This window comes from Anser anser (genome assembly GCF_964211835.1).
Source record: "Anser anser genome assembly, chromosome: 1".
Lineage (NCBI taxonomy): Eukaryota > Metazoa > Chordata > Aves > Anseriformes > Anatidae > Anser > Anser anser.
The window spans coordinates 189,953,775-189,975,395 of record NC_139720.1 but is presented as its reverse complement, the minus strand read 5'-3'; the positions used below and the strand labels follow the sequence as shown (position 1 = coordinate 189,975,395).

Below are 21,621 nucleotides of genomic sequence, written 5' to 3'. Positions count from 1 at the left end.
AGACATCTGGCATGACCTTCAGCTCTAACTGAATCGTCTAGCTGAAAGTCGTGACTGACTGCTCATATGTTCAGAAATCCCCAAATCACTATATTTTGTTTTCTGTCTTTTTGGTTTTTTGGTTGGTTGGTTGGTTGGTTTGGTTTTTATTTTATTTTTCTGAAGTTAGGCAAGAGTAAAAATGATAGACTTGACCTGGAAAAATAATGTGTTACATGTGTGACCGACACAGTATTACCAACAGCAGAGCTGCACCAAGGAAAATTTGTAATACGCCTCCAAGAGGGAAGATGTCAGCAGAACAGGGATGCTGCTGGCCCAGCAACACAACTGGTTTTGGCCCAGAGAAGCAGGTCCTGTGCTAGGGAGGCTCTCTTCCCAAGTTCCCCACTATCCTATTGGTTTAGTTTTAACCCCAATCTGATTCACTGCCCAAACACCTGTGTGGCCATAAGGAAGGAAGGGGAAGAAACAAGAGCCAAATGAAGTGAGCAGGGAAGGGAGGAGAGGATGAAATCACCTTCTTTGACAGCAGCACTCCTTTTCAATGGTTTCAAGCACTCGCAGAAGTACAATGAGACTATCACTATGGGCTTTGAAAGAATTTAAGACTAGGTGAAACTGTTTCCAAATTATGCTGCTTGCAGACTTAGAAAAATTAACAATGGTGGTAATACCATTAGCAACTGGATTGCATGCTTCGAGGCCCACTCTTGGCCTAACGAAAAATAAATTCAATCTCCTCAGTTGTCTGATATTCTGACAGTGGACTTGACTTTTCTCTTGTAGATACAAAAATTGTGAGAAAGCCCACCTGCATGTTCTGTCAGACAGTATATAACTAGCAGTATTTGAAAAGAGTGTGTGAAAAGAAACAGGCTGCTGTAATCACATAGGCAGAGCTGGGTCTTCTTTCTCTCATCTATGTCATGAATGATAATTCATGGCATGGCACTCAACAACCTCCTGAGCCTCCTGTTCAAATGCATGACTGGAATAGCTTTGTTCTACCCGACCCTGGCACTGCCTTAGACAAAACCCTGGCCCCTGCTGAATGCCACGCCAGGCTTCTCCTCACGTCATCTTTCGGAGGTGCTTGTTGTCAGTGTCATGATCACTTCTCAGCACTGACTGCAGGGAATGCCAGGAGGTGGCAGTTGCTGATAGCCTGACTTGTCCTGTACAGCTGAGACATCACAGAAGTTGCAGTGTCTCAGTTATGCATGAGGTCATCTGAATCTGAACTTCAGCTCTTTCCTTATCTCCTCATTCCTGCAGTCTCCTGTTCCCTGTCTGCCTTCTCTGCTGCACAGCCCTTCTCTGCAATGCAGTCTTCACAATGATTTTTCTTTCCTCTGTTCATCATTTGTTTCAATCCATGCTTTGCTTTCTTTTTCAAGGGAAGCAGTTCTTCAGCTTCGTGGTATTCACCTCTCCTGTGAAGACAGGCTGAGGGAGCTGGGGTTGTTCAGCCTGCAGAAGAAGGCCCCGGGGAGACCTTACAGTGGCCTTGCAGTACCTAAAGGGGGCCTACAGGAAAGCTGAGGAGGGACTCTTTGTCAGAGGTACAGTGACAGGACAAGGATTAATGGATTTAAATTAAAAGAGGGTAGATTTAGATTAGATATTAGGAAAAAAATCTTTCCTCAGAGGGTGGTGAAGCCCTGGCACAGGCTGTCCAGAGGAGCTGTGGATGCCCCATCCCTGGAGGTGCTCAAGGCCAGGCTGGATGGGGCTTTGGGCAACCTGGTGTGGTGGGAGGTGTCCCTGCCCATGGCAGGGGGTTGGAACTGGGTGGGCTTTAAGGTCCCTTCCAACCCAAACCATTCTGGGATTCTGTAATTCCCCACCTCAGCCTTCTCTCACCATTATCTCTCTCCATATCCCTATGGTGTTGTCTTCAGTATTCTTGGTCCTCACTTCTAAATGTTGTCTTCATCAGCTTTCTCCTAGTTTCCTATGTTTACTGCCATAACCACTAATGATGTCCTATCAACCTATTTCCAGAGCTGGCAGTCCTCTTGAAACAAACAAAAAAAACAAAAAAAACACCAGCAAACAACAACAACAAAAACATATCTCTTGAGGTCCTCAGTGCTATCTTTTCCAGATCTTGTCCTCAGACTGTTTTCTATTCAGCTTAAGTTAAATATTTGTTTGACATATTTCTCATGGTATGCTTCTCAGCAGGCATTTTCAGTGCTTCATAGAAAATGGATAATACACAGTTCACTTAAGGATTCTCCTGCTCAGTGACATACATAGTAGTGTTCCTACCATTATCTCCCTTCAGATGCAGTAAATGTAACAGAAATTTTTCTCAGTACTTTGGCTCTGTTTTTCATTCTCTTGTCTTACTCCATGAATCTCCATCTTCACAGCAAACTGTGCTTGCTAAGTGAAAGAAAGATTTCACTGTGGAAATCCAAGGAAAGCACTATGTATCTCCTAGGCAGGGCAGCCAACCTCCATGAAGTAGGGAATCATCAGGTCCTAAGAGTTAAGAACCCAAAGCTGCTTATATATGTTTCTCATCTTAGAAAAAATCATTGCCGCAGCACCAGCAGCAAAGAAATGCTGTCTCTACACAGCAGTACACAACCTTAAGGTCTTGCTTGCCACATGCGAGTAAAAAGCAGATACTGGAGTCAATGAAGTTGTAAGCTGGTGTGAAAATCTGGCTTTCTGGGTTTCATACTGTGGCCTCACTGCGTTACTTAAACTCCCATAAACTTAACAGTTAGACAGCAACAGTGGTAATAATTACCCCAAAACTGAAACTCAAAGTGCCTGGTGACCAGAGTCATTATCCAAACAGCAAACCCAGGCTGGTGAGTGAATCAGCACAACCAGCAGTAGATGCAAGCCCTGCAGACCACCCAGATGCTGCTGCGCTCATATCCCTTCACCCAGTGGCCATCTCCAGCCCCTGCATTTTTCTCTCCTCCCACAGCAGGTGCATGCTTCACTTGTGGTGGTTTTACGTGGGTGGGCGGCCGAGCTCCACCACAACCGCTATCTCACTCCCCCTCCTCAAAAAGGAACGGAGAGAAAATATGATGAAAAGGGCTCAAGGGTTGAGATAAGGACGGGGAGATCACACAGTAATTATCCTGACGGGCAAAACAGACTCAGCATAGGGAGATAGTAAGATTTATTACCTATTACTAACAATCTAGAGAAGGGAGAAACAAAGGAAAGAAACCAAAAGCACCTTCCCCCCCATCCGCCCTCTTCCACCTCCTCCCCCCGAGCAGCACAGGGGAACGGGGGAACGGGGGTTATGGTCAGTCTATGGCGCTTCTTCTCCGCCACTCCTTCTCGGTCACTGTCGTCCCCTGTGCTGTGGGGTCCCTCCCACGGGATGCCGTCCTTGTTGAACTGATCCGGCGTGGGCTGCCCACAGGCAGCAGCTCTTCAAGAACTGCTCCAGATATGGGTCCGTACCACGGGGTCCATCCCTCAGGAGCGAACTGCTCCAACCTGGATCCCCCACGGGCAGCAGCTCCTGCCAGGTCACCTGCTCCTGCGTGGGCTCCTCTCCACGGGCTGCAGCTCCGGCCTGGAATCTGCTCCGGCAGGGGTCTTCCACAGGCCGCAGCCTCTGTCGGTGCAGGTCCACCTGCTCCACTGTGGTCTCCTCCACGGGCTGCAGGGTGGAACCCTGCTCCACCGTGGTACTCCATGGGCTGCAGGGGGACAGCCTGCTTCACCATGGTCCTCACCACAGGCCGCAGGGGACTTCTGCTCCGGCGCCTGGAGCACCTCTCCCCCTCCTTCTTCACTGACCTTGGCGCCTGCAAGGTTCCTCACTCCTCTCACTCTCCCAGCCGCTGTGTGGCGCAGCGGTTTTTTTTTTGTTTGTTTGTTTGTTTTGGTTTGGTTTGGTTTGTTTGTCTTAAATATGCTCTCACAGAGGCACAAACAACATCACTTATTGGCTCAGCTCTGGTCAGCATTGGGGCCCTTACCAAACATGGGGCAGCTTCTAGATCCTTCTCACAGAAACCACCCCTATGGCCCCCTGCTACCAAAATCTTGGCATGTAAACCCACTACAACTACATAACTTTACTGTGCTCCAGATGTTCAGCTTCCCCAACAGCTTCTACATCTGACTGCTCTTACCTCCTGTGCTCTCCTCGTGTGTGCCTCCTCCCCAGCTATGCCAAGCCGTGTTACGTTGGCATCCTGCACTGCCACCTCTGGGACCTAGGGAAGGGGAGAAAGAAAGTGAGGGGAGGCGTCTGGCACTGATCCTTGCTTGTTTTCCCCTGCACTCTGCTCCTTGCTTGTGTTGTCCCCTAAGGTTTCCAGGGAATTTGGAATCATATCCATTTGATATCCACAGAATTTGGCGCAATTTGAATCTTTTTACCGTACAGTGCCCAGTACAATAAGGGTCTGCCTCTAGCTAAAGCCTCTGGCCCTTGCCATAATATGAGCAGTGCATGTTAATTACAAAAATAACCATGTTGCTAATTAGAGGAACACTGAGAAGGTATACCTGCTTGCCTGGAGCTGTTATTGTGGCAGTGATTTTATCACGGGCTTTGTGCTAATATGACTGCACGCACATTTGGAAAGTTATGTTTGCAATTAAGATTTTCATTGCTTGTGTCACTGTTTGCACCCATGGTGAGCATAATTATAGGCTGCCTACAGACTTTTTATGTACTTTATTTAATGTTCTGTCTCACATGTAAAGACTTGTAACAAAGACCAGTCCCTGTCAAACACCTCATCAATCTCGGCTGTGTTTTTTGGCCAGAAGAAAGCTGAGTGTAGGGCAGAGATGCCTTTGGCAATGGAGGAGGCTAGTCCACTATGCTCAGGCATTGGGATGGGACTGGGGGCCCTGGGGTTTAATCCTTCCAATAATGGTTTAATCCTCCCTCTGTGATGCTGGCAAATTGCCCTGGCAATACTGTGAGAGCCCCATTTGCTTTGTACATATGGGAACTGGGAGGATGAATTCACTCGTATGTGCTGGCCTTCCCAGCATGAAAATAAACAGAGAGTACACACAAAACTAAATATAAAATTTGTTCATATGCACAGTTCTGTAGGCTCTCTTATTGTTATGTGTATAGACATTATAGCAAAAAAAAAAAAAAAGGATGCATGCACGTTTATTTATAACTATATGTACAGTTCTGTGCTATTTATATAAATACATATATACAGGCAAATATACATACACAAAGTTAGGGGCTATATGCATTGTAGGTTTACAGTCAATTCTTCACAATATCTTTAAGTATCCTACTTTAGGTATGTGCCTGTGTGCATTGCAGTACTATACCAATCCTCTAAATCATCAGTTAATTTAAACACAGGAAAAAGGATTCCCAATTGCCCCTTGCCCATGTTCATGGCTGCTTAAGGGACATCAGAACAGGATGACAAGGACTGCTGGTAGAGTGGGAACCTATTTTTTTGAAGGAAGTGGTAGTTGTGAACAGGGTGTCACATCAGAGCCAGGCTCCGTCACTACCCATCATCTGAACCCACTTCCTGAGTGCCAGATCCATGGTCATGAAGTTGGACTCTCCAGTTGGCCTCCTGGGAGTTTCACGTCCATCCTTCATCTTGGTGAAGGTATACTTTGAAGTACTTGGTGGAGTGGGACATGTAATATCCAGATGGCTATGCTCTCACTGGAGAATTCAACCTGATCTTTTGCCAATTAAATCAATTTATTTGATAAATATGCTATTTTTTTTTTATTTGGAATATATCCTGTAGAACATGTTAAAAAAGGGTAGGAAAAATATAGTATGTATGTACACTACTTATGTGTTCAATGTATTACCATGATTTAAAATACAAGGCGTATATACAGAACTCAAAGTAACAGCTTTCAGATTTTCTGATTATAGTTAAATATCTCATTGTTGGAAGAAGTCTACCAATTAGCTTGTGAATGGAGAAAAAAAAAAAAAGATGAAGAAGAAGAAAATAAATTGATTTGAACCTGATCTTGGAAGGAATTCGGGTCTACTTCTGACTAGGATAGAAAACTCATAATAATGAATTATCTCACAAGATTTCCATTGTTTATTTTCTGTTGGGTATAAAACAAGCAGGCTCTTTACTGATGTTTTTATAGTAGTCATTTGGTAACTAATCTTGGGCTAAACAGTTAATCTTCAGATTTAAATCTCTGTTGAGATGATATTTTAAGGCATTGGGGACTGGAAACATTTAGAGCTCTGATTAAATGATTTATTGCTTATCCTCTACTTAATAGAGCCTATGGACTGATATATAAAGACCATTATGGAATTTAAATGAATAATGAGCTTCATTTGGGGATCTTAGTAAATTATACAAAAGTAGCTAATTAAACCCTACCTCTCCCAATTTAATTTGGATAGCTGCAAAATGCCGTAATTGTTTGAACAGTAAATAGGAATTGTATTATGCCTGTTTTAGAGGAAAGCATTGATTCTATCAGTGTAGAAAAAAATTTATGCCCATGGGGCGTTTTTACGATTAAAATAGGTTGTTTATAGACAAGCAGCTCCCCTGGGCCATCTAAGAAAATGTAGATGTCCTCCTTGGGTTTTAATTACCCAGGATCTTTACCCTGTGAGATGCTAACTATATTTTGTTGTTTCCACTGAAGTCAATAAGTGTTGGAGTACTCAGTGCCTTGTAAAACATTTCCCATTAAGTAACGTGTTGAGTGCTACTATTTTGACGTTGTCAAATGTAACTTTAACATCCCCGTTGCTAATTCTATAGACAACAAGGAACACCTCTCTTTGTGGAGCTTATCTGAATTTTCATAGAATCATAGAATCATCTAGGTTGGAAAAGACCTTCCAGATCATCAAGTCCTACCGTCAGCCTGACCTATCAAAACCCATCGCTAAACCAGGTCCCTTAGTGCCACAATTTCTGTTTCCAATGAGGGATCAGAACAACGGTTTATATGTAAGGTGGGTTTTAACTGACAGCCCGGGTTTCCCCAGGCCCTGTTGGTCTCTGTCTTATCCACACACCTCTCCTTACTTGTTCTAGGTCATCAAATACAGTCCCTTCCCATTGTGAACAAATAAGTTCAATAATCTCTTCCCTAAAATGATAAATTTTAGCTTAAAAATAGTTATCTTTTCCTCTGTACCTGAGTGAAGACTGTTTCAGAACCTGTTGCAACTCAAAGACCTATGTTACCAAGTTCACATCCTTTTATTCTTATGTACCTGTGTTTTGACCTTAAAGTACTTCTCCATCTCCTAGCATTCATCTCCATGGTGTGTTTATAGAAAACTATCATATTTAAGCTTTATCACTGTCTTGTTAGGCAGAAGCAGATATGTGTACTTACTTGGCACCCCACAGTGGTACAAGCTGGATGTTTCCCAGGTCAGACATGATAGCCCCAAAACTTGGGTGATCAGGGCTGTGTTTAGTTCTAGATGACCTCTCACTGGGGCTTTCCATAAAGCATTTAAACTTCTCTCTTGTCTCTTTCCTACAGCCTAGGCGTATATTCGCTTTATTCAGAGCTGTATCATAGATATATCTCACAGTCATCCTTTGACTGAATAAGCAGCACAGTCCTTTCCTTTTGCTGTTACTCCCAGCTGATGAGTCTCCATCTTCCATTCAAAATTCCTGTTAATCGTGCCTAAGATTATGACCTTGGACTTCACAGTGTTTTATTTTTCTTCTTGTGTCCACTACCCTCGCCCTAAATATCATCCAGCTTGACAAGCATGGTGTTTTGACTTTCCCCTTGACAGATACATACTATTATTTTGCTGTGGTAGTTAAATGGCTTCCAGTCGGGATTTTATCTGAAAAAGATCCAAATCACAGACGTGTGGCAAAAGAAGAAGTTCCTGCAGTGAGGATGAAATGATTTCACTCTGTGGAAAGTCTCTTTTTACCTCTACTCTGTAGCTGTTCAATAGCCAGCCAAATTAATTTCCATGTGCTGTAAAGAAAAATTAGACCTTGGACTTTGAGTGAGACCTAAAATTTATTTTTCACATTTACTTTTCCATGATGTTCTGAAACTTCATTTAAAACCCTGGCCAAATCAAGAAAAAGCAGGAATGAGAAGCTAAAGCGAACTGGGAAGTTACCTGAGCACTTAAATGTGACTTAATGCAAAGTTTCACTGGATGTTCTTGCTACTGGCTCCTACTATTTTCCTGATCACTTCATGTATTGCCAGTCACAGTAGAAGTAAAATTAAGCAAAAAAATGCCTACCCAGAGAGGCACTGTTGTGAGCCATGGTAGCATTGCAGCCTTCCTACAAGAAGACAGAGCTGCTTCATTCTCTGAATCACAGAATCATTAAGGTTGGAAAAGCCCTCCAAGATCATCTGGTCCAACCATCCCCCTACCACCAATGTCACCCAGTAAACCATGTCCCTAAGCACCACGTCCAACCTTTCCTTGAACACCCCCAGGGACGGTGACTCCACCACCTCCCTGGGCAACCCGTCCCAGTGCCTGACTGCTCTTTCTGAGAAGAAATGTCTCCTCATTTCCAACCTGAACCTCCCCTGGCACAACTTGAGGCCATTCCCTCTAGTCCTATCACTAGTTATCTGTGAGAAGAGGCCGACCCCCAGCTCCCCACTCCTTCCTTTCAGGCAGTTGCAGAGAGCAATGAGGTCTCTCTCCCCTGAGCCTCCTCTTCTCCAGACCAAACAACCCCAGTGCCCTCAGCCGCTCCGCACAGGACTTGTGCTCCAGGCCCCTCACCAGCTCCGTAGCCCTGCTCTGGACACGCTCCAGGGCATCGCTGCCCAGCCTCAGTGTTTCTATCCCGCTTACGCAACCGATCGCGAATATCCACATTTTCTCTGGGGGAGGAAATAAGCAAATAAATAAATAAATAACCCCCCGAGCGTTACAAAACTCCCCGCGCACATTGCAGAGGGCTGTGCTTTTGCAGTCCCCGGCAGCGCCGCAGAGCTCCGGCGGGCAGCGGGCGTCCTCGGGATTTAAATCAACAACTGGGGGACGAGTCCTTGCTTCGGGGGCGGGTGTGGGGTGGGGAGATGGGGTCGCAGGGGACGGGCACGGAGCTCGGCGAGCCGCGGGCGGCGGAGGCAGAGCCGGGCGGGATGCGCCGAGCCCCGGGGGCGTCTGGCTGGGGTGCGGAGCAGGAGGGAGATCGGCATGAGGAAGACCCGCCTTTCGCCGGGAGCCCGGGCTCCCCGTCGGACCGCAGCGCTGCCAACTTGCCCGACCTTCCCCACCTCGCCTCCCCCGGCCCTGCCCGCGGGCCCCGCAGCGCTCCCGGGGCTCCCCCAGAGCCGGAGCATCGCCCCCAGGCCGGGGAGCGGCTCCTGTCGCCATGGGCCACTGCTGCTCCGCCGGCTTTCCCTGCTCCCGGGGCCAGGACGGGACGGTAACCGTGTCCTCTTCTTCCCCTTGAGGGGGGCGGTGGGGAAGGGGCGATGCTCGCCCCACAGGGGGCTGCGGGGTTTGGGGGCATCGCCTGGCCCCGCGCTCCCAGGGGAGGCTCGGGGGGGGGCATGGCGCAGAGAGGAGGGTTGGGTGAGGATGGGTCCTGCCCAGCAGCCGGTTGGGTTTTTGGGGGGGTTTCGGCCGGTTTTCGTAATCCTGTGGAGCACGAGTGAGGAAAGAAACTTGCGGAGTTGGAGTTTGAAGCCTGTGGTTTACCTCTGTGCTGCTCCTCCTTTCTGGCGCGTTGGAAATCCCATCCAGAAGTGAAAGGGGGGCAAAAGTGCATGTTTTCGTATGCCGTTTCTTATTTATGAGTCTAAACCAAGCAAATTCCCAGGCATCAAACGGGTCGGGTAGCAAACATCAGCACGGAGGTAAGGGCATAGCTACAGGTAGCAGGAGAGCAGCCTGTGCGGGAGCACAACGCCAGCACACAGCTTTCATGCGATTTTTCTGGGCATTTGCCTGGCGTTTAAGTGCCTACAGAAGACAGAGAGAATGAGCATATGCATTTAATTTGCTTGATAGAAAATATTTTGGCAGAAACACATCCTGGTGCAGTATATTTTGTTAGTTTGGCTTTTGAAAGTATTCACATACGCAGTCTAATTAAAAGCTGACATTGTCTCCTGCTTACCTAATAACGTGTTTAGCTTGGGATATGCTGTTAACCAGGTTAAGGAAAAGGTATGGCTTAATATACAACTTGTTAGAGTACATATGTAGGTGATCAGCTCTGCCTGTAAGCTTTACCAAAAGTAAACTACAGGGGAGGATTACCCGATACACAGCATGACTGAAACAGCACCCTTTTTGGAAGGATGGCAGCAGGTCATAGTGAACATCAGCCTCAATGGGAGCCAGTTATTGCTTCTACAAGTATCATCTGAGATACTTATTGACACAAGAGAATTCCCAATGTATGTGCTTTTCTTCCCATTGATAATATACAGCACGTCCCCAGGGAACTCTGAATAAAGCACAGCAGTGACTAAGCAACACCTACAGGTCAGTCTTTTTTTTTTTTTTTTTTTTTTTTTTTTTTTTTTTTTAATATTTGAAAGTGCTGGATACACACAAGTCATTCTGAAGGAGCAGTTTTAATAACAAGTGCCAGAGAGCATCTGCATGCAGTTCATTTTCTAGGCGGTATTGTAGGGAACTAGGAAATGTTTGTGGACGTACTGTACCTATATTTGGACCTAGAATATAGCACACTGCAAGTGTGTTAGTTAGCAGGGAGGAGAAATGTGTTGATTTGGAGATGTAAACCCAAGCTACGTGAACTTCCTAGCTGCAGGTCGACTTCCTGCCTGGGTCAGGGCAATTCTCTGATCCTCCCAGCCTAATCTGTGTCATTTGTGAAACAGACCTACTATTGCTTACCTAGTGTCAAAAAAGTATGTGGAAGTTTAATTAATTAGCATTTCTAATGAATTAGTATCTCTGGGGCAGTTTGCAGTTTTCAGGGGAATCTCGAAGGCAAATCTCAGCTCTGCCTCCCTATCCCACAGTTATTCCTGGTCCAAAGCAAAGCCTTGACCTTGCTGATATATCCTTAACACCTCCTGATGTCCCCCTGTCTAGCTGTCAGCTGGGGCTCCATGCAACTAAAGTGTTCCTCACTACTTCCCTTTTAACTCTGTTCAGACAGCACCAGCATCTTGCACATCCTCAGGCATCCTTTACAAAATGAACTTCCCAATTCCTCACAGTTATCCCTAAATCCTGCATGTTTTCTTCTGAATTGCCCTGCTAAGTTATGGCCGCTGTCATTTAACCGGAGAAATTCCTCCTCCCCGCCTACCTGCCAGTTTTCCTGGAGCTGCTTGGATGCTGCACCAATGGAAGTCCTAGCTCCGTCTGTCCCCAGGGAGTTTTGAATTGGATCGAGAATACACAAGCACCACCTTCAGTGTCTGTTTCATTTGCTGAAATGTAGTCCATTGCTTAGTCTTTCACAGGAGAAATATTGGGAGGTCTGTATGCTTTAAAGCTTATGATAGGAAAGAGTTGTTACTGAGGCTTTTATTCAACAGAGCGTTAGTCTAAGCACAGAGCAAACACATCATTCTACCTATTCTGTTCTATTTTTCTTGCTGGCTGAGGAGCTGGGACATATTGCAGACACAAGACTTAACCGTTGTGTTATAGAGTGAAATATGAGGAATAAGTTTTTCTTCATCTCCATCATGAGCGCGATTTTATTTTATGAAAAGTACTTCAGTGTCAGAGTCATTTCTTGGGATGCAGCCAACGGAAGACCTTTCTCGTAGGTCTTCCAAGCAATAATTAAATCCATCATTCATTAAAAGTACCCCAAAACTAAAAGCAACATCTTGCTTTGTGCAAAAATCAGTCTTGCTTTCACGTTTTTGGGGAAAAAAAAAAAAATCCTGAGTCAGATCACATCAATATTTTCTTGCCTGCTCTTTAACTGCAGCAGTGAAAAATTTAATATTTGCACAATCTTCTGATCGTGTCTGTGGCCTTTTCAGCCATTGGAAACAGCTGTGTCAGTAGAGTGGTAGCTGAGTCTTTTTAAACATAAGTTGGATTTGGCCCTCAGTCGCTCTGAGCGACTCAAATCCTACTTTGGAGCTCCGTAGAGATGCTGAGCCTGTTAGGCACAAAGCTCGTGGGAGGGCAGAAAGGGTCCTGCCTGCTCTGCTTTCTCTTTCAAATACTCTGTTGGGAGAGATATTAGTGAAGATTGATTAATTGAATGGGATAGCCTGTTAATTTTGTTTCTTGCACATTTATTTTGGCAGACTTTACCTTGCGTGCTTGTGAACTTCCTAATTGATTTGATGTTTTGACAGCAGACCCCTGTGAATCTCTGCATTGGACCTGATAGCTTTTCATTTTCACATCAGATCCCATTTTGCTCTAATGTAACATTTGGTTTCCTAAGTACTGGCATTCCCAGTTCCCTGGCTGTACTGGAGCGCTGGTGATGTGCAGAGTCCCACTGATGATAACAAGGAGAGGCTTTTTCATTTCCTATTAGCGTTGCATTGACACCGGTCCCAGGAACACATGCAGTCCAAACCGATCACTTTGCACTGACAAAGCAGGTTATAGTACCAGAAAATGTCAAGGATTTGTAAGTCCAGGAAACCACAAGGCTGATACAAAGATTAGCCAAAGCTACACCTTGCCTCTTGAGATAGCACGAGAGACAGCCCCAGCATGGTGGGAGCCCCACTGCCCCAGTGGGGTGCTGCCCATGCTTGAGGATGAGTTATGGGGCAGCATCTTAAAGCTGGCACCATGGTGACTCTCCACTCCTCTGGAGAGCATCCTCAAGGGTATGACAAACCTTATCTAAGATAATGTAAAAAAAGGAGTCTGTAGTATTTCTTACATGGGAGCAAAATTGTAACAACTTCTTTTTTTTTTTTTAACTAGGATGTCTTCTATTATTTTTTTTAACTTACTTTTTGTTTTCTCTGTATAAGTAGAATAATATCAATCCCATTCAGCTCTGCTCATCTGTAGGTGCTGGCAAGGATTTATGCGGGGCTCTCTTGCCCTAACTTGTTTTAAATTCTGGGAGCAGGTAACCTGAGTGGATGTTTCCCATCTGCAAGTCCTGTATGCAGTACATCCCTGTGCACATGCCTTCAAGGGCACCCGTCCTGGCAGTCTGTCAAGAACACTTCCTAAAATGACTTCAGTGAGCTAGCCAGACAGCATGGGCAGATGCAGTGATATTCCCCAAAAGGGGAAACATTATCTCTGCAAGATTGCTGTTTTAGGAGTCTGTGTAAGGGGCTATGATTTTTAACATACCAAGCTATTTTTAGCTGGATCTTTTTATTTCTTTGTGGCTTTTTTTTTTTTTTAACTACAGGAATAAATAAATAAATAAATAAATAATAAAAACCACTGCATTTTATTCTGAGCCTAATGCAGTCTGGAGACTCTGCAGTCCTGGCACACGATGCCCTGTGCATTAGTCAGCAGTGTATGGAGCTGCTTGGAGAAGCCCAGTGCTGCTTGTCTGGCTTCTTCTCATACCTGAGCAAGAAAGACATCCACGTAGCCTGGTGCTCCTCGGGCACCCAGGACTCTCCGGTCAGCTCTGCTGATTGTTTGGTTTACAGCAAAATTTTCTGGTAAGTGAGGTCCTTGGAACTGGTAGAAATCGTCCCAAAAAGGACACTGTGTAAGGGATTACTTTGAATTCCGGATTACAATTTCCTGGTATTACCAAAACCAAAGCAGTTCTGTATTTCTCTTAACAGCATTAAAGTTAAATGCAGGAAAAAAGTAACGAGAAACATTAGGCTCTGAAAACTTTTTTTTCCACTTTCATTAGATTATTATTGGTCTTATTTGCTTATTGCTGAAAGATTTACTTTCTAGGAGTCGATTTAATTCCATTTGCTACTACACTGCCTTGTCTCTTGAATGTGATTTTTTCTGTGGTGCCCTTTAAAGATTCTCAGCCTTTTCTAACCTGGGACATGTTTATAGCAGCCTGATCTAGTTTTCCTAACCACTGGGGACATGGCCAGAAGGATGGTTTCCTTTGCCTTCTTCCTAACAGGAGTCAGGATACTTCCCAACTTCAAGTGCCTTTACACTTGTACCAGTAAGCTGGGATTTACTGCATTAAACCAAACTCCCATAGATTTTCCTGAGGCTTTTCTTTGTCAGTTTGCACAACACTCGTGAAATATCTACTGCCAAAGCCCTTGCATTTTGGTAGTAAAACCAAACATTGTTAATGTAATTATGTTTTATTTTTCCTTTGTCCAGCTCATGTTTTAATTCATTGAGTATTCAGATATCTTTCGAGACAGGTCAAGGAAAGGAGCTCTTGTTCTTTCCAGGCAACAAAATATCAGAAGTAAATGTGGAAATAGGCATGAGCATCAGGCCATTAGCGGTGTCCGTATATGTAGGGTATGCCCACCGTGTCTCGAATGGTGTAAGTAGAGTAATCTGCTCTGCAAATTCAACTGCGTGAGCATATTACTATGTTACTGTGTTACTATGGTAAATGCAGGCACAAATAGATGGAAGATCTAACAGAGCTACTAATACCATCTTGTACACGCAGTCCAACCATGAATGGTTCACAGATTGAACAAATGCAAATATCTTTTTAGACACGTAGGAGTAATTCGTGTATTCTGTGCTGTCATGTGCACATGAGCGTGTGTATTCTTACAGAACGAAGGTATTTGTGGCTAATGAGTGGTGGCTCCTAAGCTTGATTTATAAACTGAATGAGTTCATTATAATCCTCCCTACCCACCCTGCCACCCCAAAAGAAATCTGAGGAATAAATCTAATCTGCTTTGCTGAATGAACATGTGAAAGTGCTTATCTGGGATATACCTGGGGACTATATATATTTTTTCTCTCTTCTCTTCCTTAAACAGAAAGAAAATGCCCTTGTGAAAATAAACAATTTAGGAGTGGAGATTGCAAAGATCAGGGATGAAGTTGGTAAGTAGCACAAGCAAAGTAATAATAAAAGCATAAGTGACTATAAAAGTGAGAAAACACAGCGTGATGAGAAGGGGGAGCTTGGGACCGCTGCGCACAGCGACTGGGAAGGCATCGCTTACTTGTGATTGTATGTTTCGTAGTCCAGTTACAAACCAAAGCACAGCAGGCTCAAAACTTGAGTATTAAAATCTCTGAAGCCTCTGCCCAGTTTAAAGACAGCAAATGCAATGTGTCACATTCAGTATGTGTATTCCCTGTGTCTCCACATGTGCCACATTTCTGTTTGGTTTCTGATCAAGGCAGGAGAGACAGGGATTGGGTAAAGGCATCACAACTCTTGGGAGAGAAGGTGAGCTTTTGTGCTGGGTTCAGCCAAAAAATTGAGTTGTTTTTGGCTGAAATCTCCCAAGAACAGGTAAGAAGTTGGGGTCATCTACCCCAGGGCAAATAAAGAGGAGGCAGGACACCTGGAGCGAGGATGGTCAGGGCAGGGGACACCTCAAGTACCAACACATGGTGCAACCACTGCTGGATCTCTGAGCAGGACCTCTCAGCTTTCCCTGCCTGTGGGACCCAGGAGCTGGGTCAGGCACTGAGCAGGGATCATGTTGTGCAGCAGGAGGCTGGTCTGGTTAGCACAGAGTGGTTCAGGCCAACCCCCATGTTGGGGGGACATGGCTGTAGATCCTTTCTGGCAGGTAGGGCTATGCTTTGCCTTCACTTTGCCCATGGCAAGCCACCACAGAAGAGCTGAGCACAGACCTTTTCTGATGCTCCACAGCTTGTGCTGCCTGCTGTGCCCCTCTGAAATGTTTAGGCTGGTTCTCATTTCACAGAGAGCTTTATTGTCCCCTTGGCCAAAGGATACTCTGGCAATAGCAAAATAACTTTTCCAGTTATACCTTCCTATCTGCCTTCATCCTTCCCCTGCATCACCGCAGCTCTCACAGAGGAGCTGCTTCCACTGGTGCTTTCTTTGGCCAGGGCACATCCAAAAGTCTCCGTTGAATACCCACTTCTCATTTGAAAGCCCTGCCTCTTTTAGCAGGCTGGGATTGCTTATGTTCTCCATCCATCGGGTTTCCAGCAGGGAGCAGAGAGTTGGTCTGCTCCAGATCTTTCAACTGGTGGCAGCATGGGGAGGAAAGAGAGTGCTGGAGATGAAGAGCTCTGCTTCCATTTACATCACCAGCTGATGTGAACACAAATCATTGGTGGTTTTGCTGGAGAACTTTGCCAGGGTTATAACTCTCTGCCTGTTTTGGGGTCACGGAGCAGCATATTCACTAACAGGAGATCACTGTACTGCCTGCCCTTGCCATTGCTCTTGTGCATGCAGCATTAGATATCTTCTCTGCATAAAACCAAGTCCGAATGGAATATACGGAGGCAGTTTTGATAGGAACCCCAAATATTTCAGAAAAACAGCCCGTGATTTCAGCTGATCTGTACTGCTTTAGAAGGGAGGTGAGCCAAAGATACGTATGGGCTTTCTCACTGGTCCTGTGGGGATGTGTGCTGGAGAGGAGCCACCTGCTCCTGAACAAACCACCACTCCAGGAGGCAGCGAGATGTTGACTAAAGGTGACTGGGATGGCTGGTAAGCCATCAGAGGTAGTCATCTCCACACAACTCTGAGACAGAAGATGTACAGGTAGAAGGAATCATAGAATCGTAGGATCCCAGAATGGTTTGGGTTGGAAGGGACCTTAAAGCCCACCCAGTTCCAACCCCCTGCCATGGGCAGGGACACCTCCCACCACACCAGGTTGCCCAGAGCCCCATCCAGCCTGGCCTTGAGCACCTCCAGGGATGGGGCATCCACAGCTTCTCTGGGCAGCCTGTGCCAGGGCTTCACCACCCTCAGAGTAAAGAATTTCCTCCTTATATCTAACCTAACCTTACCCTCTTTCAGTTTAAAACCATTTCTCTTTGTCCCACCACTCCACTTCCTAACAAAGAGTCCCTCCCCAGCTTTCCTGTAGGCCCCCTTTAGGTACTGGAAGGCCACTGTAAGGTCTCCCCAGAGCCTTTTCTTCTCCAGGCTGAACAACCCCCACTCCCTCAGCCTGTCTTTGTAACATGCAGTGGGAGGGTACATGTTTTAAGCAAACAGAAACCCTGCACAGGTTCAGTCCAGGGGAGGTTTGAGGCAGCATTGTGGTCTTACCTTTTCTTCTGTTTTTCAGAATACCTGTTGAAAATTTCTTGGGTCTTTTTTGGTGATTTTAAAGAAAGATTGGCAGAATATTCTGCAATTATGACTCAAAATGTGAGCACACGCAGGTGTTGCACTCTGCAGAAATTCATCAGTAGTGCACTTCCTGCTATGTATCAGTACATATGGAAGGTGAACAAATATGGACCTTAGTGTAAATCAAAAAATGCTGGACAGCCTGCTTTCCTTTGGAAGAAAATCATAAAATGTTGTGAAACAAACCATGTTTTAAATCTACGAGCAAGGTGAGGTGGCCAATGCCATGCACATGGGAGCAGTTCTTGTAAGTGCAGCTCTTTACTGTCTGTAAAGCAGTGCAAGTTTTGGGTGCTAGTGGAGACGTGTAACCCACCTGCATAACAGAAGGGTTGTGTTGTTCTCATCATCAGATGAGCCTATATGATGTACAGTATTTTACCCGTTCTGACAAGCTTTATGCACATAAAGAACAAAACAGTCATTTACCTGACAACAGCAATCACAAGCAATTCGAGGTAAAAATTTAGGAAAAATGTAGAGTGAACCAGCTACTTGGTTATTTTCACAATGAAGTTGTAGTTCTGACTTGTCTCAGTCACTTTGATAAGTAGTCTCTCATTCATTTAAAAATAATCAGCCCGGGTGAACAGCATGGGCGTTGGTCAGAAATTCCGGATTTCTCATGTGTACGTTCACCATGTAAGACTCACAGATGCAAATGTCTGAATAAATCAGTAAAACTAGGCTAGACTAGTCAGGGTTGGTACAGGTGGTTGGTCCAATGTTTAGTTGTTTAGACAATAGCTCTAATTGAGAATTATTATTTAGGGGCTGAATGTGCCTTGCGTTGAAAGCACATAGTGTCTCATGGCTTCAACAGAAACTGATTGCAGGATTCTGGTATACAAAGCAATGAAACCATGAGATATAATCCACTGTTCAGAAGAGTCAGAGTGCATTTTTAAGGAAATTTTGTTTGGTAGATAAAATCATTGCTTAAGCAATAACAGTGATGGAGCTTGTGTATGAGGATCCGTCTTACCTAGCTTCAGATAGGGTAAAGTTGGATGTCTGCTGTAGGTTGGTCCTCAAGGTTCCCCACAGAGTCAATGAAGAGAGAAAAACATCCACTGAGTGGTCCAGCTCTGTCAGGCTGATGTCCAGAAGTGTCCCCCTAATCACAATTATTCCCCTAATTTTAAATGTCTGCATGTGAGCAAGGTGTCAAAGCCCATCTTAGGCAGCAGAGATCGAGGTCACATATGGGTGTCCGGTGCTGTTTGAGACACCCTAGGGAATCTGAGACATCCATGTGTATAAAATCCAGCCTATAGAGACCTGTACCTTTCTGGACCCAGGCAGGATATTTAGATTCGGATAACACCATCCACCTTTACCTCTAGCACAGCTGTGAAGTAACACACCTCATCTGAAACCAGCATGCAGTGAAATAGGAAAGTGCTTCTCCCGTCTCAGCCTGGAGAGGAATGTGTGCCTCTACAGCTCTATAAGCTCTGAGGGACTTGTTATTTTATGCAATAAGATTTCCTCACGTATTTTGCTAGAAATAACAAGGCTAGAAAAACACTACAAGCAATTGTTCTATACTCAAGATGCCCATCTTTATAAATTATAAATATAAGTACTTTTCAGCTGCAGCACTGAGACTCCTGGAATAAAGAGGTTTTGAACACCTTCTGTTTCGCCTCAAACTAATGGAAATTAAATGCCAGAATTACGTGTTCCTTTGCTGTCAGACAAATGACATGTGAAGTGAGTTGAGAGAGGTCTGGAGACACATAAATGCCTGGATGAATGGAAGACAATCAGATGTAGAGTTTAAAACCTGTACTGTCTGAATCTGCAAGAGTTTGAAAGCCCGTGCGCCAGCTCCCTCTGGATGTGCCTCCTGATCAGAGAAGACAGCCTGAGCGAGGGCTCTGTGATTTGTCTTGACCCTGTGGCTAAGGGTCAGAAGTAAGAATACAGCCTGCATGGTTTGCTCTCACTTTCGGACGAAGAGCCCATTTCTCATGTCAGAAGTAGCCGGTCCCGGTACGCATGACATCAGCCCCCCAGTTCCCATGGGGCTTACCCTGCGGAATGCAAAGAGGCAGGGCTGCAGCCTCGGGCTGGCTTTGTGCAGGAGGATCAGTCCATTAGTGACATCTGCCTTTCCCTCACCTTCCCAGCCTGGCCTGAAGTGGGTTTTGCTCATCTGTTGTGCAGTGTAATGAGGCAGGGAAACGATCAGCTCAGGGAGCAGGGAGGCAGTGGCAGCTGCTCTCACGTAACCCAGCACGGCTGCAATCCTGGGAAATGCCATTTTCTGTTAGACTCATTTCCAGCTTGTAAGCAGCAATTGAAATACCTACAGAGAAGGAAAAAGAAAATCAGGCTGTTAACTCTTCTCAACAGCAGCTGATAGCAGCTGCATTCTGCTTGTCTTGTGCCTTTCCTTCCATGCTGGTATTGCATAGATATAACTTTTCTTAGTGATTTTTTTTTTCCACAAAAGGAACTCAGTTTTACAGTACCCATATCCTGAAGTTTGAAAAAAAAAATTCAACATTTTCCAGCAAAATTAGTGGGTCTTCTGTTCAGGCCTCCTTGCTGGAGGCGATTCAGTCTGGTTAAAAGCTGGCTCCAGCATGGCAGGCTCTCCCATGCCATCATCTGCTCCCAAGACAGATAAGGGAATCACAGACCTTGTGGTTGTCTGCATGAGAGTCTCCCTCTGCTGAGTCCCAGCAGACCCAGACCCAAGGGGCCATCCCCTGTCTAAGAAGGTTCGGTCTTTCCTCTCCACCTCACGCACAAGGTCTAGGTCTGGGAGACAGTGGTAGGGAACGCTCCTTCTGGTTAAAGGCATTTTATATTCAACATAGGGCAAATTTCCTGGGAAATTGCCTCATTACCTGCCTCCATTAGCATTTTGGGGTAAATGACACACAGACACACTTTTCCCACTTTGCTCTTCCCTCCACTTTACATCTATATCAGGGTTTGATTTGCAAGGCGTGAACACTTTTGTGTTTCAGGTTACGGAAAGCCTTTCAGGTCCTGGAAAGTGTTTCAGATTGACTTTCTTTTGGTTGGAACATGCCACTTCATTGCCTGCCCTCCCTGTGCACTGGGTAATCTCATTAGAGAGGCAGCAGAGAGACAGGTTTCATTACAGCTCCAATTTACAGCCTGAGTAAGTTTCAATTATTCTGAATCCAGAACTGCAGGCTTTACCCTTTGTCCTCCAGCTCCATGGTAGCTTTGCACACCAAGGAAAACTGGTAAAGCAAAAGAAAGAGAGAGGGTGTACAGCTGTAATCCAAATGGCCAAGAGACAGGCCATTTCAGCTAATAACTATATACATTACAGCTGTTCCAGGTCAGGTATGAGGCAGGTGGGAAAGATTTCTACATACCATTGCTGCTGTGCTAAGCTCACTGGTTCAGCCTCACTTTCTCCCTTTCTGTAAGAAGGGGGAGCCTGAAAGGGGCACAGCATCCATTTTAATGCTCCGGAAAATGTCGGGATCAGAACAGGACCACATCAGTGATATCTGTCTAGACATACTGAGCAAGTTTTGGTATTACTGGCCACTAAGTGAGGAAGCAGAGCTGAAAACAAGATGAAAAATAGCTGTGTGGGAAAGGGTATGGTTAGCTTGGGTGCCCAAAGTAGCTTACATGGATACATCTAATATGAGCTGTGGTCGCAGCAGTAGGCAACTTAGACAAATGGTTGCTCTTCTGTAAAAGTGAGCTTAATCATAGAACGTCCTGAGTTGGAACGGACCTTCAAGGACCATTGAGTTCGACTCATGGCTACACACAGGACCACCCAAAAACCAAACCATGTGTCTGAGAGCACTGTCCAAACATTCTTTGAACTCCTGCAGGCTCAGTGCTTGACCACTGCCCTGGGGAGCCTGTCTCAGTGCCCGACCACCCTCTGGGTGCAGAACCTTTCCCTAACCCCCAGCCTGACCCTCCCCTGTCCCAGCTCCATGCCGTTCCCTCGGGTCCTGTCGCTGTCCCCAGAGAGCAGAGCTCAGCGCCTGCCCCTCCGCTCCCCTCGTGAGGGAGCTGCAGGCCGCCATGAGGCCTCCCCTCAGCCTGCTCTGCTCGGGGCTGAGCAAACCAAGGGGCCTCAGCTGCTCCTCATATGTCTTCCCCTCTGGACCATTCAGCACCATCGTGGCCCTCCTTTGGACGCTCTCTAATAGTTTTATGCCCTTTTTATACTGTGGTGCCCAAAACTACACACACTACTTGAGGTGAGGCCGCACCATTGCAGAGTGAAGCTTATTCTGATGCCATAGAAAAAGACAGGAAAACATGTGTTTGTTTGTTTTTTCCTGCAAACCTTAAACATAATGAGGCAGTCATAGGATAAATACACTTTTTAAATAGTCAGAAGTTGCCTACCCAGAGAGACAGCTGCTTCCAGTACACCAATTTACAAAGCCATACATGTCTATGCAGGGCACATGCATTTTGAAAGGCAAGGGAAGAATGA

The 21,621-nt window shown here is 45.5% G+C and overlaps 1 protein-coding gene across 6 annotated transcripts in view; it reads left to right on the top strand.

The window, feature by feature from the left end:
* Positions 1 to 21,621, top strand: part of MTUS2 (microtubule associated scaffold protein 2) — a 298,437-nt gene that overhangs the window by 254,337 nt on the left and 22,479 nt on the right. For 5 of the 6 annotated variants that reach the window (XM_083849406.1, XM_083849408.1, XM_083849404.1 and 2 more), the window contains one exon: positions 14,836 to 14,902. The exons of the other annotated variant lie outside the window; for it this stretch is intronic. In XM_083849406.1, coding sequence (XP_083705532.1) covers positions 14,836 to 14,902 — 67 coding nt within the window. The remainder of the gene's footprint in view (positions 1 to 14,835; positions 14,903 to 21,621) is intronic. 6 annotated transcript variants of the gene reach the window in all.